The sequence below is a fragment of the Podarcis muralis genome, chromosome 8, assembly GCF_964188315.1.
Source record: "Podarcis muralis chromosome 8, rPodMur119.hap1.1, whole genome shotgun sequence".
Classification (NCBI taxonomy): Eukaryota; Metazoa; Chordata; class Lepidosauria; order Squamata; family Lacertidae; genus Podarcis; species Podarcis muralis.
In genome coordinates this window covers 23,227,438-23,251,895 of record NC_135662.1, presented here as the reverse complement: position 1 = coordinate 23,251,895, position 24,458 = coordinate 23,227,438, and the positions used below count along the sequence as shown (strand labels likewise).

At 43.7% G+C, this 24,458-nt stretch overlaps 2 protein-coding genes across 6 annotated transcripts in view; both read right to left on the bottom strand.

Annotated features, from left to right (window-relative positions):
- Positions 1-3,038: 3,038 nt before the first annotated feature.
- SNX31 (sorting nexin 31) lies at positions 3,039-23,386 on the bottom strand. Of its 5 annotated transcripts, none has more exons than XM_028736376.2 (14): positions 23,197-23,386; positions 21,718-21,792; positions 17,574-17,688; positions 16,651-16,715; positions 11,721-11,831; positions 11,168-11,258; positions 10,653-10,740; positions 10,411-10,480; positions 8,638-8,730; positions 7,003-7,206; positions 6,353-6,451; positions 5,381-5,458; positions 4,506-4,562; positions 3,039-3,886 (listed from the first exon to the last, which is right to left on the bottom strand). In XM_028736376.2, exons 1-14 carry the CDS (start codon positions 23,260-23,262, stop codon positions 3,788-3,790), a joined length of 1,311 nt encoding a protein of 436 aa, XP_028592209.1. In that variant the 5' UTR covers positions 23,263-23,386; the 3' UTR covers positions 3,039-3,787. The 5 variants fall into 5 exon arrangements, with proteins under 5 accessions (XP_028592209.1, XP_028592210.1, XP_028592213.1 ...); XM_028736377.2 differs by having other exon boundaries at positions 4,506-4,559; XM_028736380.2 differs by lacking the exon at positions 23,197-23,386 and adding an exon at positions 22,938-23,132 and having other exon boundaries at positions 17,574-17,705.
- PABPC1 (poly(A) binding protein cytoplasmic 1) overlaps positions 18,512-24,458 on the bottom strand; it is a 37,981-nt gene continuing 32,034 nt past the window's right edge. The window contains exon 15 of the mRNA XM_077932812.1: positions 18,512-18,521. The gene's annotated coding sequence lies outside the window, so the exon portion shown is untranslated. The remainder of the gene's footprint in view (positions 18,522-24,458) is intronic.

Genomic DNA, 24,458 nt, shown 5'->3' with positions numbered 1-24,458 from the left:
GACTACAACTCCCATCGTCCCTAGCTAACAGGACCAGTGGTCAGGGATGATGGGAATTGTAGTCTGAAAGCATCTGGAGAGACAAATTTGGGGGATACCTGATATTGGGAGATGGCTATCATATCTCCTCTCCGTCTCTTCTTTTCCAGGCTAAACATATAGTGCTTCTTCAAGCACTCATAAGGCTTGCTTTCCAGACCCTTTATCATCTTGCTCTCTCTCCTCTGCACATGTTCCGGTCATAGCTGTCTTTCCCCTTTTCTTGCGAGGAATCCTATTCGGAATAAGGGAATTCCCCTTAAAAAAAGGGAAAGTTGACAGCTATGGTTCTGGCTTGTCAATATTCTTAAATTGTGGTGCCCAGAACTGGACACATATTCCCGCTGGGGTCTGATCAAGGCAGAATGGGTTGCTCACTTCCACCACGTTAATTTGCCAATTTGATGAGAATAAACCCCCAATGGCTTCTGGGGTTTGTTTTACGTATGGAGTTAAAGAAACACACACACATTTCTGGGGTGTGTTTTAAGGGAAGCGTAGTTGGTTTCTTGGGGATTAAAGTCTGTCCAGCTGCCATGGGGTTTCTTACTGGAACATTTTATTTCTGTACGCAGAATGGTTTTAAATTAACCCTGAAAAAAGGAGTGTTGTCGTATCTGTCCAATTCCCCTGCCCTGCCCTATGTTTGTGTGAGATACACACACTCAGAGAGGCAGCAGGCATGCTTAATTAAAAATAAAAAAATCAACAAAACGAGCATCTTTAACCAGCCTGCCTTATTCTACCACATTGGTTTCTGTGTACTGTATTCCCAATGACTCTCGCTCTGCAGGTTACGTGGATTTTTGGAGCGTCGATTGCGGACCATTGCTATGCATGCAAAAGCAGCTGAGACTATAGCCGCTTTGGGTTTTCAGCGCTGCCTGACTCGGGGAGCGAAATGACGTGGAGCAGAGATGATAGAGCGTCGGGCAAAGCGAGATCGGTCCAGCAGCGCCCCTCGCGGGCTGGCTGATGTAGAAACGTTATGCATCAGAAGAACACCCCCCCCCCCCCCGCGTCTAGTGAGAGGCAAGATTAGCTCGGTGATAGATAACATGCTTCACAGGTACAGCCATACCTCAGGTTACAGACGCTTCAGGTTGCGTTTTTTCGGGTTAAAGGTAAAGGGACCCCTGACCATTAGGTCTAGTCATGACCAACTCTGGGGTTGCGGCGCTCATCTCGCTTTATTGGCCGAGGGAGCCGGTGTACAGCTTCCCGGTCATGTGGCCAGCATGACTAAGCCGCTTCTGGCGAACCAGAGCAGCAAACGGAAAACCGTTTACCTTCCCCGCCAGAGCGGTACCTATTTATCTACTTGCACTTTGACGTGCTTTCAAACTGCTAGGTTTGCAGGAGCTGGGATAGAGCAACAGGAGCTCACCCCATCGTGGGGATTCGAACCACTGACCTTCTGATCAGCAAGTCCTAGGCTCTGTGGTTTAACCCACAGCACCACCCGCATCCCTCTTTTTCGGGTTATGAACCGCCAAAACCCAGAAGTACCGGAATGGGTTACTTCCGGGTTTCGGCGGTCGCACATGCACAGAAGCGCTAAATCGCACTTTGTGCATGCGCAGAAGTGCCAAATCGCAACCCACGCGTGCGCAGACGTGCCACTGTGGGTTGCGAACATGAATCCTGCACGGATCACGTTCGCAACCCGAGCGTCCACTGTATTGCAGGTTCGATCTCCAGGTAGGATTGCAAAAGGAGTGTTTGCCAGTGTTGATGGATCAGTGTCTGACTCCATACATCTTCTAGCACTTCCCAAAGGATGTTTCACCTGCCCCTAGCATCCACAACGGTTGTCTAACACAAGACCATGTTGCCTCAGCAGGGGCCAATACAATTTCAAAAATTGGATAGAATCATATAATTTTAGAGTTGGAAGGGACCCAGAGCGTCACCCAGCCCAGCCTCCAGCAATGCAGGAATATGCAGCTGCTCCATACAGGAATCAAACCTGCAATCTTGGCATTATCAACACCACACTAACAAACTGAGCCATCCAGGCCATGTGTTGAGATGCCTCCGTTGCAGGGGATTGGACTAGATGCCTTTGGGTCCTATTCAACTCCACAATTCTATGAGTCTATGATTAGCCCAAACTCAGGCAACTATTGAGCAGTGGAGGGACAAATGATGATCTAATGTAGCCTTCCCCACTCTGGTGCCAATAAACAGGGGTTATGGGAGTTGTCCATGGAGTTTTCTTGGCAGGGATACTGGAGTGGCTTGCCGGTTCCTGCTCCAGGTGGATCACGTTTGGTCAAAACTCTCCACTATGACCTGTCCATCTTGGGTGGCCCTGCACGGCATAGCTCATAGCTTCTCTGAGTTATTCAAGCCCCTTCGCCACGACAAGGCAGTGATCCATGAAGGGGACAGTCCAGATTTGCTGTCATTATAACATTGTGAGACATTACCTTGCCAACAAAGGTCCGTATAGTTAAAGCTATGGTTTTCCCAGTAGTGATGTATGGAAGTGACAGCTGGACCATAAAGAAGGCTGATCGCCAAAGAATTGATGCTTTTGAATTATGGTGCTGGAGGAGACTCTTGAGAGTCCCATGGACTGCAAGAAGATCAAACCTATCCATTCTTAAGGAAATCAGCCCTGAATGCTCACTGGAAGGACAGATCGTGAAGCTGAGGCTCCAATACTTTGGCCACCACATGAGAAGAGAAGACTCCTTGGAAAAGACCCTGATGTTGGGAAAGATGGAGGGCACAAGGAGAAGGGGACGATAGAGGACGAGATGGTTGGATAGTGTTCTCGAAGCTACCAGCATGAGTTTGACCAAACTGGGGGAGGCAATGGAAGACAGGAGTGCCTGGTGTGCTCTGGTCCATGGAGTCACAAAGAGTCGGACACGACTAAATGACTAAACAACAACAAATGGGAGTTGTAGTAGTGACACCTGGTGTCCACCATATTTTCAGCTTTGTAAGAAGTGTATTGGGGGGGGGGGGAGAAATAACGACATTTATAATAATTTCACAGTGCTTATATTTAACATAATCACAGGTTGTTCACCACAAATTATCTCCCACCTTGCATATTTTTTTTAAAAAAACACTCATACAAAACATAGTAGGTTAACAACAACAAAAAGAGACCAAAATTGTATTATGTTGGAGTAATTAAAACTGGAGCATTCCTAACAGTCCTGAGGGTAATTATTCCAGTAGTCAGTGCTCAGTTGGGAGGCAGGAATGGGTGGAGATAATCAAAGACATGTCTGCATTTAAACAGGTACTGGAGGGAAGTAGGGATCATTGTAAGATGATGTACTTTGTACATAGGAAGACCTTACCACAAATTCAGTGGCATTGTGTAATTTATCATTAAGCTGAAGACCTGTGGGGAGACAGTTTGTATCCCGTGGAACAGAACAATGGTAAACATTCCAGAGGCCAAAGATTAACAGCTTAATGTCAAATACTTTAAAAGGTATTACTTTGATCCAAGATATGCAATGTTTCCCATTTTTTTTTAAGGTCCTGTACATTTTTTATAATAAAATGAAATATATGTGCAAAATATTTACAGTCTTCCCCGTTATAACAAATTCTGGTTCCCAGGAGCAGCAGATTTTTTTTAAAAAAAACCTCAAGAACAAAAATACATGAGGAGTTAGAAAATGTAGACTGCTATTAAACAGAGGACAACTGCTGTGATAAGTTTGCTATTCCTTATTTTTTAAAAACCCAGAGGCAGCAGCAGCAGCTGAAGTGCAGGTCACAAGTCTTCCTCGCGTATTTTCTCAAACACGCAGTCATCCTCATTTGGTCTACTAGCATTCGGTTTTTTTCTTGGCTTAAAACCAGAATGAAATATCTGCACAGAATCAAATACACGATATGTTAAACCAAGAGATCAAAAAAACCTCTTGTCAATAATACATGAAACACACACCAGTAGAACACCACCTAACTGTGTGTTGGGGAATACCACCAGCAGCTATGCTAATGCTACATAACAGGAAAGAAAAGATTTGTGAAAGCCAGCAACTATCAAGATTTCTTATCCTGCTTTCTCCAACCTAGTGCCTGCAGATGTTTTGGCAGTCTATACTGGCTGGGGCAGACGTGAGTCATAGTCCAAAACATCTGGAGGGCACCAGGTTGCAGAAGGCTGTCCAATGGGTATTAGAGTTATAGTACTGCAGCAATTGTATTAAACTGACATAAGCAGTGGCAGCCTCTATGACACAGTGATAGTGACTGTTTATACAGCACTATGACGTGTACAAAGCACTTCCGATAATAAGCTCAGTAATCCTCACAACCACCAGGAAAGGCATGTCAGCGTCACCATCCCCTTATTACAGGTTGTGTGTGTGTGGCAAGGTTAGGAGGAGAGAACAGCAACTTGCATTAGGGAGCCTAGTCATCTCCTTTCCCATCCCAGCCCCTCTCAGGTCTCCACCCAAGTTTATGTCATTTAATTCACAAACCTGACTTGGATGGATGCTTGGTTTCTTAGCTTTACCAGGTTCAGGAAGTTCAATCTGCTAAAACAGATTGATAAAATGTAAAGATCATTGCTAGGCAGAAAGATAAACACACAGAGGCAGGCAACATGTAACTCAAGTGTATTCACACAGGGGAGACACTGGCAAATACACTATAGCATCAGCAATTTTAATCACATTTCTCTTTGACCTTGTGAACATGATTTCCATTGATATCAAGCACCAGTGGCATTTATATGTGGAGAAGTGAATGAAAGCAATGGGTTTGTTTTTGGTCTTTTCCTTTAAGCAATGAACCAATTTCTCTGGTGAGCCTAGAATCTACAGATACCAGGCAATACTCACCCCTAGTGAAAAAGGAAATCATTGCTAAAGTTGCCCTGAATATGATTTATAAACCTTACCCAAGAGGATGTGTCGTTCTATAGGTTGATGTTCAAATGTTGAGCAAACTTCCCTCTCACTAGGTTCCTTGGCCTCCCATTTACAAAATGGAAAGTATGCATCTTGATTCCATATGCATGTTTACTTGGAAGTACTTTCTAGTTCCATTGAACTCAGTATGATTTGCTCTTAAGCCTGTATATGATTTCAGCCACAGGGTGGGTCAAGTGAGCATCTCTGGAGCCAATATTGCCCACCAAGGCTGGCAAGACAAAAGGCAGGGAGACCAACAGCAGGCCCAAGCCAACAAAAGGCAGAGCCACTTTCTGATTGGCTGTAAGTAAGGTCAGTAGGGGCTGGCTGAGTTTGGTGAGGCAATGTCCCAGTTGGTCTAATCACCACCGTGCAGGAGCAATGGAGCCAAGAACCTCACATCAACAGTCAGGCAAACTCGATTGTCAAACTTTGCTCACCATTTCTTGATCACCTTTGGTTGCTGTCATCAGCTGCTCCGATATTATCTTTTTTAAGCAGCTGCTTAGGAGAAATGCCTAGACGTGGGATAAATATTACATTTAGATTTTAAGTAACAAAATACTTTGTATGCAGAATTGCTGCTTTCCAGAGTACATCAGCCTTGCTCTGTAGTTCAAATGTTTTTTTACTCCCAGCTTAATCTATCCAATTGCAGTCCACTAGCCATATCATTCAATTTACTCAGGACTTACATATGAAAGTAAACCTGAACAAGCCTTTCCTGATGTGAACCTAAACGTATAACAGTAACACCTGGGGGATATTTTCTCTTGTGAATTGTCATCCATAAGTAACAGATATAAGGCAACTTTTCCCCCTTTATATTTAATACTAGGTGGAAGAAAGCAGGGGGATGAACACAGCTTAGTTGTAAAAGCACATCCTTTGTATCTATAGTGTCCCAACTTCAACCCCTGACATGAGCAAAATGGAGGAAGATGTCTGGGTAAGGCCTTGTTGAGCTGTTGCCTGCAAGGGTTAGGTCAGGGGTGGGGAACTTCTGGCCCACACACCTAATTAGGCCTTATACAAGTACCAATTTGCCCTGTAAGGCTATTATTACCCACAAGCCACACCCACCTGCCATACCTGATGTCATATGTGATGCCAGGTGTGAGGGAGGTATGGATATGGCTACAAATAAATGGTCAGGAGCTTGAAGTGGGCTCCAGATTAATCCACTGCAAGCAGGGCTCCCTGGGCAGAAAGCCCCACTGGGATCAGATGGACTAGGGATTTCCTCCATTGGGAAATGCACCTTCAAAGGTGGTCTCTAACTGCTAAAAAATGATCCCCTCTGAACTTTGGTGCTGCCATTTCAGCAGGCACACAGTACATGGTTGTTCACTCTTCAGGCTTCTCCTTTTATGTACTTTATGTACATTAGGTTCGTATTATGTAATACAAACCTGCTTTGTGTTAAAGGCAATCCATCTCCAGGTATCAGAATCGTTGTACTCAAACCTGAGCTCCAGGAATTGGTCAAGGCCTTGGCCTGTAACAGATCCCTAGGTAGTTTAAAAAAAACCAATGCAGTAATATTAGTCGAGAGGTCCTCCAGTCTATACTGATGCCTAGTCACTACACTACACTAGTATTCAGAGGATATCTCCAATGTTGTGCTTTTTTTAGAGAAGACCCACTAAAATTGTTGTATGCAAGTTAGAAATGCCCACTAACTTCAATGGGTTCACTCTCAGCAGAACTTTCATCCCTCGTTTTCTATATTCAGCTATCACTTTCTCCTAGGTCAGAGGAGAGTGCTTAGAGGAATCTGAGGTGAGGCAAGACTGCAGAAGTATCAACTTAGTCTACCGTTGATGATATTTGGAACACAGAATGTTAACAATGAACAACTTCTTCCTAACATGTGTATGTGCAGCAAGAAAGGTGCATAAAGACAATCTAAACTAAGAATTCGTGTTATTGCTTACAAGGCAGGGCCTCTCATTTAGGAATTTTTTTTTCTCATGAGACTCAAGTTTAAAGGAAATCTAGTACAAGAAAGTTAGCATTAAAAAATGTGGTTAAGTAGTGAAGTTGCTCACAAGGTACTTACTAGAAATGTGACCTGCCAGCACCTCACCCTGTTGATCTTGAAGCTGACCTCTTTGATCTGGTTGCTAGGCAACTTTATGCAGCAGCTAATCTCATTATTCCCCACATGAATAGCAGCAGTACAGCCTGCTTCAGGATAGTCACAGGAGCAAGGAGCGAGCTTAATGTATCCGTAGTGCTGGACCTCCTGAGCCAGCTCTAAAAACTGTGCAAGAGAAACAGAAACTGGAGGACAACAGTGGGTTATATACTGTACCACATGATGCAGGAAGGTACTGAGGGCTAGCAACTTCAGCAAGGGACCGAAAGCCAAGGACTTTGTTGTTATCTGGATAGGCCCCCACCCCCTCAAACATACTGCGGGCCCCGTCTCACATATAAAATCAATGCAGGAATTATCCCAGTGCTCATTTGAGAATATACATGTCAATATCAGGTGGGGATGATTAACACACTGGAAAAAATGTGTATGGCAGTGCAGATGGAATATCCGACATTATTAGCTTTTATCAGTAATTCCTTTCCAAAGTCTTCGGGCACAAGAGTAGCTTAAAGAAACTGGAACTTGAGAAGAAAGGCAGAACTCAACACTGCTGTTCTGCTAGCACTATGGAACTTTTGTAGCCAGCTGTGCACCCTCAAAATCTGCTCCAGGGGGTTGGAAGATCCCCCAGAGCGCATTTTGAGGTGCACAGGGAGAAGAGGAGGAAGGGGAAGTCCACTTGTGTGGGGAAAATTCCACATGAGCAGTGTTGATTGCAACAAGTCTCCAGGCCTCATCCATTTAAATCTGGAGCACTCTATAGGAGTTGTTTTAATCTTGTAGCAAGTGATCTGCAGGCTATACTCCCGCTTTGCATGTCTAGAAGTTTGTCATTGTACAAATGCTACAGGAAATTCCGCAAAACTGACTTATTATTTCTCTGTTGCCTCTCTTTGTATGCTTATAACAAACTGCATTTTCACCCATGAAATAATTAAATACCGCAGCAGGCATTCTGTCTATGGAGGCAGAGCTGGAGGTGCCAATATAGAGTATGCTGGGGTTGAAAGATCAGAAGGGAAGGGAGAAGGGGTCTGGGTCTCTAGTCTGCTCTTTCCCCTCTCTAGGCTAATCTCACATTTCATCTCCTGGCTCTGCAGGAAGAGCTTAAAGGAAAAGCCAGTCTGGGTTTGCCAGAGAGCAACCTTTGCAATAGCTTTGATGCAGGCAAGACAGCTCATCTTCCTTCCCTCCTAGCACATGATCTGTAATATGCATGGGAAGTTAATGCTCATCCAAACTTTAGATGGGCCTCAGCTAATTTTCACGAACAGCGTCAGCAGAATCTAACACACCTGGACAAATTTTGTGAAATGGGGACTAATTTTTTGTGCAGCTGGGCTTGGATTAATAGAAAGAGTGTTTCCCATCCTCATCTCTCCCTGAGACCCCTGACAAGCCACTCTGTTGGGGTCCAGCTTGAGCAAACTGGGGTGGGATGGGACACAAGGAGAGGATAGAAGATTCTTCTGCTTACAGAATAAAAAATCCTTGGCAGAGCTGAAGAACCCAGCAAGCCTTTATAAGCAGATGCTCTCTCTGGTGTCTTTGCACCACAGCATGCACCCTGAAAAGGTTAAGACACTGTGTTACCTTCATTTTGTTAGGTGCTTTCTGCAGCATTTGAAGCTTCTGCATCTGTCCGTCTGTAGGCTTGATCCAGTTCTTCTCCATTTCCTGCAGCACCTTAAAAAGAGAAAAAAGGTATGAATTAAAGTCCCCGATGCATTGTTCTCCCTGACTTAAGAATCCAGCAGCCAAACCACCAGACCAATGAGCTCCTCAAATTGCCTGTCCTGCTGATCCATGTGGGATCAGGTCCCTCTGACATGGCAGAAGGGGCACAAGAATGGTGGAGAACAGTTCTCTGAAGCAGCACAATCAACATGACTTTGCAAAGAAATTGTGGCAATAGCATCCTGCAACCCTAGAGTCCCACCACGCCCACCAGGTACTACTAGGCTGCAAGCAGCTACCCAGTTGCTAGTTCAACTGTCTGCAATTCTGCAGCTCAAACAGCTCTCATGATAGAACTGTGAGATATATATATATATAAAACCCAGCTGTAACATGTATTGCAATAAGAGGGAGCCAAGCACCAATTTATTTAATTTCAACCCAACATGGTGGCGTATCACGACTCTCACACAACTATTAAGCAAGCATTTAGGATGGTGCTAAAAACCCTTACCTTTTTGGGGGGGGCAAGTATTAGAGTGCTAATCTCTAAACCAGTTACTGCTGGATTACCAATTTCCCCCCTTCCCCATATTATGGGCAGAACTTGAAGTGACCTGTGGCAAAGTTGACTTGGGGTTAAACCACAGATGATGGCAGCAGATTCAGCTGATGCTTAAACTCAGATCTGTGACAACTGTACGGTTTTAAACAACAAATGGGGTACACACAGGTGATGAGTGGTTCGAGTCTTCCGCCACCCACTGCTCATCTCCCTGAGGTTGCTCTCCTCATGAGCAATGGGCTGTAGCTCATGTTTTGCATGCCAAAGGTCATAGGTTAAATCCAGTGTTCTCCAGGCAGGGCTAGGATGAATTCCTGCCTGAAAAACTGTAGAGCAGCTGCCAGTCAGTGCTGGCCATACTGAGCTACATGGACTTGGTATAAGGAAGCTTCTTAAATTCCTACATTTCCTCCCAGCCAGGCTCACGTCAGTTTCAATAATATCCTAATGCCTGGGAGGGAGAGAAAGAACCCACGAGGAAGTAATCTATGAGGAATATTTACAGACCTTTTGCTATGAGCAACCCCCTGTGATGTGTTTTAAACCCAGATCTATCACTCTTACATCTAGTTGGGCCAGCCTACTCTTTGGGAACACCTCTTTGTTATTATACATCAGGTAGCGTTGATGGATGGGAGTTAAGAAGCTCTGCTTGTTCATGAAAGCCTACTTTTAAACACAACAAGAAGTCAGTTTCTTTTCATAATAGTATTTCAGGAGTAGTGCTTTTCTAGAAGGAACTCACCTGCACATGAAAAAACCTTAGGTAAAGGTACCCCTGCCCTTTCGGGCCAGTCGTGTCCGACTCTAGGGTTGTGCGCCCATCTCACTTAAGAGGCCGGGGGCCAGCGCTGTCCGCAGACACTTCCGGGTCACGTGGCCAGCGTGACGAAGCTGCTCTGGCGAGCCAGCACCAGAGCAGCACACGGAAACGCCGTTTACCTTCCCGCTATAAAGCGGTACCTATTTATCTACTTGCACTTAGGGGTGCTTTCAAACTGCTAGGTGGGCAGGAGCTGGGACCGAAAGACGGGAGCTCATCCCGCTGCGGGGATTCGAACCGCCGACCATGCGATCGGCAAGCCCTAGGCGCTGAGGTTTTACGCACAGTCCCACCCGCGTACCTGTATATAAAGTAAGTTCACTGAAGTTCTGCAATTCATAAGCATTTTATCAAGGGATGGGTCCATGTACCTGTCCAACAGGGAGAGGGAAATGGAAAGTTTAAACAAAACAAAGCCACTGATCCAGTGAAATATCTACAATGAGAGCTACTACTGAAATACTGTATTTCTGCCCTTCCTCCAGCATATATATACATTTTAATGCATCTTGCTAAATCTGCTTCTTCATCATTCTTGCTTACCACTTTCTGATCCCAATCTTACAAGGCGATTCTTTCATGCTCTGAAGACTCACATAGGGAAGTTCAAATTCTGCCAGTTTTTTCAATACTAGAGGTGAGGGAGAAGAAAGGGGGAAGGTAATTTTTGGAAAAAGTTGACTTTTTAAATATACATCTTTTAAAGCACACATTTGTCTCCTTCATGCAATGCATTTTAATATGTGCTTGCAAAACACACAACTTGTGAAGTAACCCCAGCCTCTTCCAACTTAAAAAGGAGAGAAATAAATGGGATATTTTTCCAGCAAAAGCAAACCAAAAGTTCTTGCATTTTTATGATATGATAAAAGGTTTCTCTCCATGCAACATATAGGTTTTGCTTTAGGTTTTAAAGTCAACCAAAAACAAAGAGGAAAACTAGAGTTCAGCCAGAACGTTGCTTCTACATAGCCATCACCCATAAAGCTTTCCCACATTGCACAAATAGAAAGGAATGTGAATGCAATGTCTAGTATACTAAACAATGCACCTCTTACCAGACAGCTCCCCATTGTTGTGATCTTGAATAAGGAACAAGCTGAAATAGCCTATTAATTCTCTTGAAAGCTCAATCTTGTACGATACAACCTGGAAGGGGGGTGGGGAGAAAAGAGAGGTACTTTCCCATTAGGATTACGAATGAGTCACGTTGTTTAAGACAATATTTTGAAATGGCTTTTGTATCAGGGTAGATTAGAAAAATGCAACAAATAAATCTGTTTCTGTTTCCCCACAGAGGTTTAGAGAAATTAAACAGAAATATTGCAAGTTTTCACATTCTTCATAACTGTTCATCATGAAAAATGAGTTTTAAAAGACTCTTACATATCTGCCTCACTGATTTCTATCTACTGGTTCTTTCTGCCAGAAATCACTGGTTCAGTCCAAATTGCTCCATTTCTTTTGGGCTTGGCCACCAAGAAATAAGTGTCTTTTTAAGCTAGTACTTTGCTTGAGATATCTGGACAGACACAACAGCAACGTATTGCTTAACATGCTTGTGAATTGGTTCATATGAGATACTGTAAAGAACATTTAAAAATTACTTGCCTCTAGCACTCTTTCAGCAGTATCTGATGTCTGAATATCAATTCTGAGATACCGTCCATCAGCAAGATAAACATCCAGAAAAGATTGTTGGGTTTGGATTTTAAATGTATCCTGCAAGACATGAAAACATGGGATTGGAGTGCCTATATATGTGGTCCTTGCATCTGAAAGCGAAGATTTCAGCTTCTTCACTTCAGGAAAAAAACAACAGTGAATCGTTAAGCAAACTAGGTCAGAAATGGATGGTCAGTGGTCAGGGCTGAAGGGAGTTGTAGTCCAAAATATCTGAAGGGCAACATGTTTTCTATCCCTGTTTTTGATCCCCAAAATAGTAAAAATGGGCAACTGGCTTTGGTAAGATTAAAAAAGCAGATGTTGAAGTCTGCAGCACTTAGTTGATTAATTGATTATGTAAAATTGATTTTTTTTATCAATTAAAGAAGTGCACCAATTAAACTGTTTATTTTTCATCTAAATGCTTATAGTTCCAAGCCCTTCTGAGAGCATAGGGAATATCTCTTCTGTTATGGTCCGCTGTGACACAGCAATGCAACCATCTGAAAAACACTATTTTCTTCTGAATTGCACCTTCTCATATACAAGTTTATGCAGATTTGATTAATTATAACTAATTGATTAAAGTTATACCTTAAATCAAGCGACAGTGCTGCAATAAAATATAGTTGTGGACCGTAGGCATTTAGTTACAAACACACACACAAACTTCTTATCTCTCTTCATGATGAGAAGAAGCAACAACTATTTTTAGAACTAATTATGAGCATTAAGGAGTGAAAGGTGGCAGCTTCTCCTTCACCTATCTCATTGCTTTCAATGTAGTTTACTTTCTACAAGATGTGCTTTGGATTACAGCCTTAGTCTGTACCAAAGGGTTGTATCTAATGCTAGTCCTATTCAGGTCTAGCCAACAAGGTGGCATCATCACGACCCTCACGCATCCACTAAAAAAGGACGCGGGTGGCGCTGTGGGTAAAAGCCTCAGCGCCTAGGGCTTGCCGATCAAAAGGTCGGCGGTTCGAATCCCTGTGGCGGGGTGCGCTCCCGTTGCTTGGTCCCAGTGCCTGCCAACCTAGCAGTTCGAAAGCACCCTCAGGTGCAAGTAGATAAATAGGGACCGCTTACTAGCGGGAAGGTAAACGGCGTTCCGTGTGCTGCGCTGGCTCGCCAGATGCAGCTTCGTCACGCTGGCCACGTGACCCGGAAGTGTCTGCAGACAGAGCTGGCCCCCGGCCTCTTGAGTGAGATGGGTGCACAACCCTAGAGTCTGTCAAGACTGGCCCGTACGGGCAGGGGTACCTTTACCTTTTAAAAAAAGAACCTTACTTTTTTGAAGTGTTAAGAGGGTTAATCTCCAAGCCAGTTACTGCTGGATTATTCATTTTCCCCTTCTCCCCATTGTGGGCAGAACTTGAATTAACCTGTGGCAAAGTGCACTTGGTGTTAAACCAGAAATGATGACAGCAGATTCAGTTGATGCTTAAACTCAGAACTGTGACAATGGTGTCCAATTTCTAACAAAAATGGGGTCCGAGTCTTCCACCATCCACTGCTTATCTCCCTGAGTTTGCTCTGCTCATGAGGAATGGGCTGTAGCTCAGTGGTAGAGCACGTTTTGAATGCAAAATGCCATGAATTCAATCCAATGCATGTGTCTATAGAACATGAGAGTCTTGATCTCTGGGTTGTGGGTTTGAGTCCCACACTGGGCAAAAGAGTCCTATGTTGCAGGACGTTGGGCTAGATGACCCTCATGGTCCATTCCAACAGCACAATTCTGTGACTCTATGATTCTAAGTACCTCACCATTCTACGGTCTTGGAGATGTTGAAGGAAGAGAGCCCTGTTTCACTGCCAAAGATGTCCTCAACCCATACAGAGTGGGAACATGAAATGAGGAATGCTTGAATCTGTGTTGCCATGTTCACAGCCCATTTCACCAGCAAACCTCTTCACCAAGCTCTGTGCTTAGAATATCACAGTATATTCCTGTTTTGCCCTTCCACTACACCATCAAATTCACACCATGTACCGTCACTTCTACTGTACAGTCTCACTTACAAGGATTTTTCATGCAAGTGTTAATACTGAAGAATCCTAGGAGGGAAATCATGTGCTAAATATCGCCACTACATTTATGCAGCAACTTAAAACAAATAAATTAGAGGATGTTCTTGGGTCATGCTGTACCAGTAGAAATTTTAGAGGGGAGGAAAAGGTTTGCTCAGCTGTTTTACAGCTCCTCTTGTTTACAGGCCATTGCAGAAAGACCCTAGATCCTCTATAAAATGTTTTGCAAGAAAACAGCACTGAGTATCAGAACATCTCTATTAAAAGCTATTTGCTTAGAATCTTTCATGCTTGGACAATGTTTACTTAGCCTTCAATTGCTGTTTCATAAATGTACTTACAAGTACATAGTGAAATACAATGGACACTTGCTGTTCACACATAATTTATGATCCTTAACATAAATCATCTCTCCTATTGAAAAAAATGACATATTGAGATTTAGGCTATGTGTTTGGCATCATCATAATGCAGCACCAGCTAGCCCACAGACATTTGGTGGAAGGAATGCTAACTAGGCATTCTATTGCATGGCTCTTCTCGTGCACGGATCACATTCCTGGACAAAAGCTCTGGGTTGGGCATGCGAACAGCTTGAGTAAAGTACCATCTGGCATTTGTGATGTTCATGAACTACACAGAGAAATGAAAGTAGTAAAAACCTGAGAGTTACTTTATTTGGAAACCATATACAACATGGGAACACTGCTGCAGGCCTGAAATGTGCCCTCTCCTACAGAATATTAAAGTGTGTTGGAGGGTGGTGCTCCAGTACAAAACTGCTAAGCTGAAACCAATAATGAAATTTGATTCTATTTGTAAGGACACTGTTTTCGTCTCCTACTACATTTAATTAAATCTTAGGGGACTTAGGCTATCACTTATGTCATCAATTCAAGTGCATACCAAAACTTTGGGTTTGTACACTTAAAGGAGATTAAATGACTGTCCCCTTAGAGCAGGAATGAGGAACTATGGATCTCCAGATGTTATTTGACTCCAAATCCCATCAGTCCTGGCCAACATGACCTACGGTTAGGGATATAGTTGGTATTGTATTCCCAACGACATCTGGAGGGCTGCAGTTCTCTGTTATGCAACAAATGCAGTTTAAAAAACAACCACCACCTGGCTTTTTGCAGTTTGGAAAGTGACGGGGAAATGCATTGAATGTACGGAATGAAAAAATTATTAACCAGAAGACACAAGGACAGCTTGCAAGCAAATCGGAATGAATGCTGAATGATGACTGGACTGAATTTTAAGTTTTGTAGAAGCAAACCAAGATCAATACTTAATAAGTAGGTGATCTGGAGCTGCCCTGAATATAACACTTCATGCATCTGATTGAAGTGGGCTCTAGTCCACGAAAGCTTATGCCATACTAATAAAACGAACTCTTGTCACATCATTTAAATGTCCTTGCTGTCTGTGTTACTTAAATGGTATGATTTTAACTGAAGGCCAGAAAATATTGATAAAATTAAAGGTAAAGGGACCCCTGACCATTAGGTCCAGTCGTGACCGACTCTGGGGTTGCGGCACTCATCTCGCTTTATTGGCTGAGGGAGCCGGCGTACAGCTTCCAGGTCATGTGGCCAGCAGGACTATGCCACTTCTGGCAAACCAGAGCAGCGCACGGAAACACCATTTACCTTCCCACCAGAGCGGTACCTATTTATCTACTTGCACTTTGACGTGCTTTCGAACTGCTAGGTTGGCAGGAGCAGGGACTGAGCAACGGGAGCTCACCCCGTCGCGGGGATTCGAACTGCCGACCTTCTGATCGGCAAGTCCTAGGCCCTGTGGTTTAACCCACAGCGCCACCCACATCCCACATTGATAAAATTACTGAAACTAAACTCTGCTATCATCATTCCAACCTTGAAGGCCTTAGGACACTGCACCTCCATGATCATACACTGTATTTACACTGTTTCTACTAAGGAGAATATAGGCAGAGAGGCTAGAAGTTCAAGTTGCAACACTCTGGAAGTACGTGCCAGACTGCAGCTGTCGCCACCATTACAAGATAAAGAGATGTTGACATTTTCACATCAACACACTTATCGTTTCTTGTCCCGACATAACCCAAAGCTATTTTCTTGAAGCCAAGTCCTAAGGGGCATGCTTTCTTTTTAAAAAAAGTGCTCAGAGAGTTTTCTGGGAATCATCTAGTGACCGTAAGTAAGTAAGTAAGTAAGTAAGTAAGTAAGTAAAGCAAACCCTTTTGCCACACTTAAAAAACAAACAAACCTAAAAACATTAAGGGCATGAGAATAGCATTAGCTTTTAAACAGATCAGCTTATATCAAATTGCAACTATTGCCAACTTGGTAGCTAATGCAGCAAAGTAAGCAAAGTTAAGCAGTAAGGAACTATTTATTCTGCACACTAATATCAAACTCCAAGTGCAGGCCAAAACACCACCATCCAAGCATGAGGAGGAGGCAGGAGCAGCCTTGAGGGAACCCTTAAGGTTTGCAGAAGTACAAAAAAAGAAAGAAAGTGGGGGGTGGGCCCTTAGGGGAAGGGGGTGGAGCCAAAACATTGCAAAGAGAACTGAGCATGCTCATTGGGCATGGAATGGTGGCCAATTGTTGGAAGGGGGAAGGAGACGAAGGAAAACTCAGAGGGAAGGACGAATGGAACGGAGTCCCCTGGCTATGGTCATGGCATCCTATCAAAGAGAAGTTCACACTATGGTATTTTGTCCCAGGGCCCATTTGTTACTTTCTAAAAACAAGCTGATTTTTCAGTTCGCTTTAAGACAGAATAAGGTGCAGAGAGCACAAGGCAAGCACTTTTTCCAATAGGTTTTCTGTGAAAGACTAGAGTTTACCTGCTGCAGTTTCCTAAAGAAACTAATAAAGACATCGCTGTTCGTAATACTAGGATCAATTGACACTGAAAAACAAAAGGACAAAAATCAGGACTGACAGCTTAAAGGATTATCTATATATGTAAGCTTTCAGTCATTTTATGACTGAAAGGGAAACTAACAATATAGAAGAAAGTACATGCATATTCAAGACAAACATGGTAGAAAATAATTATTAAGTTTGTATAACTGAATGTGGATTTTTTTTAATAGCACATTGGAGGATCCAGAAAGCATTGTGTAGAGTGGCTTTCAGGAGTAATGATCATCACATTTCATAAGCTCCTGATGAGAAGTCTTCTAAATCAATATACACAGTGATGCTTTAGATGACCACATTTTCTCCTCACCCTTTCATTTATGCCACCTTGAGCTCCTTGGAGAAAAAGATGGGATCTAAACATAAAAAACCCAATACATAAATTAAATCTGTTTTCCTGAATCCTTACTTAACTGATGACTATAATGGGTGAGGAAAAAAACAGGGGGATCTTCTTTCTTGTGCACCGCATCAGATGCAACTCATTTTATACATACATATACATACATATACATATATACATATATACATATACATATATACATATATATATAGCAATTTGAATTGTAGTGGTGGTGCTTTTGGAAAGTTGGCCTGAAGGCCATTGGCTAATATGAGGAAATAATACTGTGCAGCCTTTATTTAGTGGAGGTTTTATAGAACAAGATAGAGCAGCATCTGTAATAAATAGTTTGGGGCTAAATAAACATGCTCAGCCCATGAGAACAGATGAGATACCATCTAACAGTTTATGATCCAATGAAATCATGTATAAAATTTACATTTGCACCATGTGTCATGAACCACTATTGATGTGTGTGTGTGTATTAAGGATTTGCTGTACCATTCTGTAGATATTGTTCAAGTTGAGCTCTCCTTTCATCAGCCATTGACTTCGTCATTGCGAGGTAGAATTTTGGAGGGAACGCAGGCACACCTTTCCCAAAGATCCGCCTTAACTGAAAGGACAGGGCAACTGGATAGAGCACTTTACTTGTTAGAGACAAGAACGACAGACTTGCTGGACTGGAAGAGCAAAGCAATTCTTATATTCTTGAAATACAAGGGGCTGTACGTCCCCTATTGTCAACCTAAATGTTCCTGTGAATCTGGAGAGGGAGAATCAACAACTCATCTTCTTACGCACTGCTCTTTTTATCATGATATATGTAAGATTTTTACTGAACCCTTTTAATGGAAATCTCCAGGATAATTAGATGCATTTCATGTTTTCTTTCTTCCTTTCAGTTCAGAATACATCCAACTCTTACAGGGTGGTTTAATAATGAGCTGTTGCATGTAAAACTTGTCAGGGACTACTAATTTTAGTAAACTTGTAACTTATGCCTGGTGTTCCACATTACCATACACTTACTAGTAATTCACTGTTATGGTTCTCCATTTCAATCAATCAATACCAGTTTACTGTTCTACCCAAAGGCCATGACAACCCCGTAGCAACCGTACCAATTAAAACAATACAGATCATAATATGACCCAACATCCATGATGCAAGAGAGGTTGCCAGAAACACCAAGGAATGCAAATCCAGCTTGATTTCAAATTAAACCTCCAAATCACCACAACAATTTATAGTGATTTTATTTTATTCCTTTTTCCTGATTTTTTTGTTTGTTTGTTTTTGCAACCAGTGTATAGAGGGCCACTCTGGAGGGCCACTAGAGGCAGAGTATAACAGCAGCAGAATGCTGATGCCTCAACATGGTTCAAATGGAAGAAGGCTGTTGTAATAATGTTCGTGGACATTATGCAATATGGTTACCTGGATCTTTCTGATGAGGGTACGCTAAGAATCTGTATCAGTGATAGCATCTTTCTGACAAGAACACTGAAGCTGGGTGCTGGTGGCTAACACAATCTGATTTTTCTGACAGATAAACACTGAGAGGCCATTGTCTCTCATGCCCAGGGAAGGTATTTGACATTATTTATTTCATATTGTTGGTTACAAGATGTTCCCACCTGTTAAAGGCACCTGAAAAATGAGAGAAACCTGTTCTTCTCAATGTTACTCAGTTCTCCTTTCATAACTTTTGGATGTTCACTAATGGCAGTTGGGATTAAAAGGATGAACTTTAAGCCTTAAGTAAGCAAAAAATCAGCAGAGAGGAATGAAAGAAAAAATAAACTTTACACTGGTACCTCAGGTTAAGTACTTAATTCATTCCGGAGGTCCGTTCTTAACCTGAAACTGTTCTTAACCTGAAGCACCACTTTAGCTAATGGGGACTCCTGCTGCCACGGTGCCACCGGAGCACGATTTCTGTTCTCATCCTGAAGCAAAGTTCTTAACCCGAGGTACTATTTCTGGGTTAGCAGAGTCTGTAACCCGAAGCGTATGTAACCCGAAGCGTATGTAACCCGAGGTACCACTGTACTTCAACTCTACATGCCTTTCCCCCTTTCCTTTGACTCGCCCTGAAACATATACCCGCCACCCTGACATTAAGCCTGAGAGATCCACCACAGCTCAGTCCATGTTATATCATTGAAGTCACTCTGGTCCAAACACTGGACAAATTGTGATGCATCCAATGTAAGTTCTACTCAAGAGTATACCAAATGAAGTTAATGGCTATGATTAGATCCATTAATTTCTATGGATCTAATCTAAGTGGAACTTTCCTCTCCATCCTTACATTCTATTCAAAACCACCATGTCCCTAAGCTCTGCCAATATTTAGTCAGTTGAAGTAGGATGCTGCCTATTATCTTAATTACAGTCATACCTTGGAAGTTGAACGGAATCCGTTCCGGAAGTTCGTTCCGACTTCCAAAACGTTCGGAAATCAAGGCGCAGAAAGCTCCTGCAGCCAATCGAAAGCTGCAGAACCCGTGTCGGACTTTTGGGTTCCAAAGAACGTTTCCAAACCAGAACTTCCAGGTTTGTGGCGTTCAGGAGCCAAAATGTTCGACTCACAAGGCGTTCGACTTCTGAGGTGCGACTGTAAATGTTTTGCTTTAGCCATAAATTAACAAATATGTCCATATTGTTCCAGCCTCAGGTATTTATTGTGAACATTATTTATATGCCACCTTTGGGGATATAGCCCAGACAAGTCATCTCGATTGTAATATTGCAATAAAGGCAATGGGTAGTATTCAACTAATGCATCCCGTCAGCACAAGGATTTACACTTGTGCAATAGGACTTTCTCCTCCTCTCCCATTCCCACATGCACCCCACACCCTTTCCAAATCTGCTCCAGAGGCTTTGGGGAACCCCCAGAACAGGTTGAGGGGCACAGAAGGAGGATCTCTTAGCGCTACTTTGGATTCAACCCAATGACCCAAAATAATTAAAATTAACAATGGCAGAAATGATTAGCAAGACCCTTTAAAACAATGATAGAGAGTAATAAAGCAACTAAACAGAGCTATATTTTGGAACATATTTCTGTAGCTGTTTGTTTGAAAAGAAGTTATTAAAATGAAACACACACAAAGGACAATGCCCACTACATATCCATACCCTCATATAAACTACAAGAAGGTAGTTTATTCTTGCATATACCTCACTTATCTAAACTCTAAAAGTGATAACTAGCCTTATAAAATTCAACTTTGCCAGTGAATTACAAAATAAACTACTAGAACACAGAGGGCATATCCAATTACAAAAAACCACTGTAGGTTTCTTACCTGTGTAACTGTCAGAGCTTCTCCTGGCATCCTGGGAACTGTAGTTTGAACAAGCTGCTGCAAATCAGAAATCCCTTGCCCCTTTACAGAACTACAGTTCCCAGGGGGAAATAGTATCCAATCACTTAAAGCTGCAAAGCAGATATGCAATGCATACTGATGCTATGAATTTACCTTGTCAGGGCCCTGAGTTTTGACACTGAATACAAACATTCCTCCTTCCTCAACTAGCACCAGCACTGATATTTGGCGTGTAATGTGGTTGTGCAACTGTTATGGACACTTAGTGGAAACTAATCATTGTATTTTCTGTTTCTATCTCTCCTCCCATAATCGCTCAATTTTTAAACCATTTTGGGGATAGGGAATTTCCCCCTCTACAGCAAAGCTCTTCCATGCACATTTATATTTATAACTCCTACCCACAACCCACCTTTTCATTGGAGCAATTAGCACTGCACATGTGCTGGTATTATTTGATCTTAAGAAGTATTGGCTTCATACTGCCTAATATTTACTGTCCTTGACCTTTGTACTTGGAAAGGCCAAACTAATTATCTATTTCTAATTCTGAGAATATTCTTGGGGAATGTTCCCCAAGTGCATGAAGGGAGAGCAGAAATGTAATTAAACACTTTTGAGGCACACGTACACACACAGTTTCATTTGACAGGAAACTGCTAGCATGCAGATAATCTCATTCATTTGTGTAAAAATTCTGATGGATATCAAGCGCTCTGAACAAAGGGAACATTTACATAGCTACCTATCGAACCTAAACATTAGACCCATGCGTTCCTAAATTTAGGTGACACTCCCCATTCACAAATCAATGAATGTCAGAGAACAGGGATGGGCAGAAGGCAGATCATGATCTACTGGAAGATATCTGGGTGATTTGTGGTAGACCACAATGATTTCTGACTCCCAATTGCATAGCTATAGCAATAACAAAATGAACACTTAAAAAAAATAAAGACTGCAGAAATGAACAAAACTTGGAATAACCAGGGATTGATTTTTACGTGGAAAACTGAGTGAATCTCAGTTCTGGAACTCAGAAAAAAAACCTGTACTCAGCAGTAGCTGAGAGGCACCATATTCTTTTGTGCAAATCTTTTGTACCTTGCTCCAGCTGGCAGATCTCAGGACTCTAGTAAAATACAAAGTAGATTCAACAAGGGCTGGAGTCTGACCTTCCCCCGCTGTAGAATGTACCCCACTTCCATGTAAAACATATCCTCCGAAATGTTTTCTGGCAGAACATGAAAAAGGAGAAGCGATAAGCGAAAGGGGAAGGTGACCAGTGAACCGGAACATCTTACCTGTTCATTCCAGTGGTGCAACTGACTGTAACGCACCTTGCAGAAAAGGAAGCCTTCGAGATACACAGAGTACAGCTGAAAATACACAGATTCTCTAAATAAATCCTCTTGGGAGAGTTAGGGGAATTTATCACTTCCTATTATCTGCATTTCAAACTTTCTTGCATAGAGCCCCACAATTCTTCTCATGCAGATCCTGCAAATTCCCCAAACCAGGGCATCTTCCTATATGACGGCACACCCACCATGCCTCCTCACCCTACAATCGACTCACAATTCCCATCACACTGCTATTCATTCCCATGCCTTCCCCAAGTACATTTAAAGAACATTGCGTCCCCCAATGAACCCCTTAACAGAGCTGCAATCCCCAGCAACATCAACCAACTACAGCTCCCAGGATTCTTTTGGAGAAATAATGCACTTTGAGAGCACATTAAAGGGAGTATATGCAGCTCTCTGCCTACCCTAGGCTTGCCAGATATTTCTTATTTTAAAAGACTGGTCGCTCCAGATCATTTGATCATTTCGGGTATTGCAATGGGGTGCTTAACACAAATGAACAAGGGCAACCGTAATTTCTTCAAATATAGGGCGAGAATCTTTGCAGTTTACTTGAGAAGCACAGCATCATTTTATATTTCCCTTCTATGGGTCGTTGTATAGTCTGAGCCCCCCCTCCTTCTCCTTCTTATACACACTCTTCCCCCAACCCCGTGAAACCACGTGCCAACCACACTCTACTCTCTCAAAGCCTTCTCTTTCCTGGCGCATCAGTGCAAATCTGTGCCATCCATGCACAGACCCCCCCCCCCAAATCTTGACTCCCGCAAAGCCCCCCCCCCCTTCCCTACAGACACTATTCAAGTTATTTGCCTCTGGCAAATACACCCCACTCCCCATTCCTTTCACACAGAGGCTGTGCATCCCACCCACCCCCACCCCACATGCCACGCAACCCTCCGCCTCCTCCCCTCGCGTACACACACGCCCCATTTCCCCCACCTCAGCTGCGCATAAAGCATCCCCCAAGCTCAGCGCCACACGACGCGGACGCATCCATCAACCAATTGCTTGCAACGGGAAGCCAAATCCACGCTCTCCTTCCCTGTGGAAACTCCCCCCCCCCACTTCCATCACCCCCTCTCAGACCCTCCCCACCGCGCCCCACAGCAAGCAGCCCTGGAGGGAAAGGCGAATGATGCAAGGCGGTTCTTAACCCGCGTCAGGTGCGCGCCTCTCGCCCTCCTCGGTTTGCGTCCCTTCAGCGCGCAAAAAAAAAAAAAGGCGCGGCTCCTGCCAACTTGCGGGCAAAGTGGCGCTTGCAGCGTGTGGTGCAGATGAGGAGGGTCTCCGCCGCCTCGCTACTTCCACACACGCACAGGCGCGCGCCTCTCTCTAACCCGCCTTCCTCGCCGCCAGCGCGGCTACTACGGTCGCCCACCCGCCCTCCCTCCCGCTTCCTCCTGGCTACTTCACCACATAGCGGCCGCCAAACTTCTCCAGCAGCTCTTCGGAGAGAGGGATGCTGAAGTGCATCTTCATGGTGGAGGCGGAGAGCAGGCGTGCGCGCGCCGCCTCGCCAGCCCAGACCCCGCCGCGTGCCTGGCCAGGCTGTGCTAATGGGGCAGGGCGGCCGCGGGAGCATTTGTTTTCCCCACGTGATGGCGGAGCCGGGACGCGGCTGTCTCCTCCCTCCGGAGGGCGGGGAGCAGCAGCAGGCCAGGCGAGGCGTAGCAACAGCAGCAGCAGCAGGTGGAGGTCGTGGGGCGGCCGCGCCAGGGAAATCTCTTGGCTGGCTTGGCTTCCCTCCTTGAGAAAGACAAACCGGGTAGGGAGCCCTCGCCACTACCCAAAAGGTGTATTTCCCACCATGTGGCAGATAAGGTACTGAAGCCTTAATTACTTGGGATCCATTTGCCCTCTTACCCAGGACGTAGAGGTGACAAAGAAGCACCAGGGATTCAGTTCCTTCAGAGAAAAAAGTTTATTGTGATCTGCGCAGAGGCAACCAGCGGAATTACTTCCAAAGGCTGGCAGCCCCTAATACACGTAAGCAAGCAGTTTTTATACCCTTGCAGTAAAGGGAGATGGGAAAGGTTTCTCTCAATATTTTATTCTGTTGCTCTCAAATATTATCTACACATAGTAAATTCCTGCACTCTGCTAGGATGGTCAAAACAGCCCAAAATTGCAGTTGCTTGCAAAAGTCTAAATCAGACAGGTCAGGAGGTCGTTTTCTGCCTAACCAGCTACTTGAAACTGCTGATGCTAGCTACAGGTCAGAAGGTCGCTTCCTGCCTAGCCAGAAACTGCTGTTAACCGAAAAAACCACTAGCAAGATGTTTCCTACTTTACTTCTGCTTAGTAATGCAAGAATAAGAAGAGATACGAAGGGAATGCTTAGCTAGCAAAAGAAGACACGTGTACAAGGAGGTGGGAGGGAGTGCTTGGCTTAGCAGAAAGACAGGAATGTTTAGCAAGCAATAAAATGTGTTAAGCAAGCAATATTTGCTAGCCGATTGGGGAAGTCTGGGGGTATAAGAAAGTCTGCTGAAGTGTCTTGCTTTACAGCCAGTGTATTTCTAGGAACTAACCAGCAGGCTGTCTCTGAGTACAGACCTTGACTCTGTGCTCAGATCTCAATAAACTCTTTTTCTCCAAAGAAGATTTTGCTTTCCTGGTACTTTTGTTCCCTCCAAGGTCCGGGGATGGCGTGGCTGATGGATCCCTAGGTAAAT

Bases quoted from the DNA above. Each gene is read 5' to 3' on its own strand.
- SNX31 (XM_028736376.2), bottom strand. From the start codon at position 23,262: ATGAAGATGCACTTCAGCATCCCTCTCTCCGAAGAGCTGCTGGAGAAG. The intron at 8,731-10,410 runs GTACGCGGGTGG...TCTCTTTTTAAG, and splicing joins TGAACTTACTTTATATACAG to GTGCTGCAGGAAATGGAGAA. The intron at 4,563-5,380 runs GTGAGCAAAGTT...AATCTGTTTTAG, and splicing joins CCAAAGGTGATCAAGAAATG to CAGATTGAACTTCCTGAACC.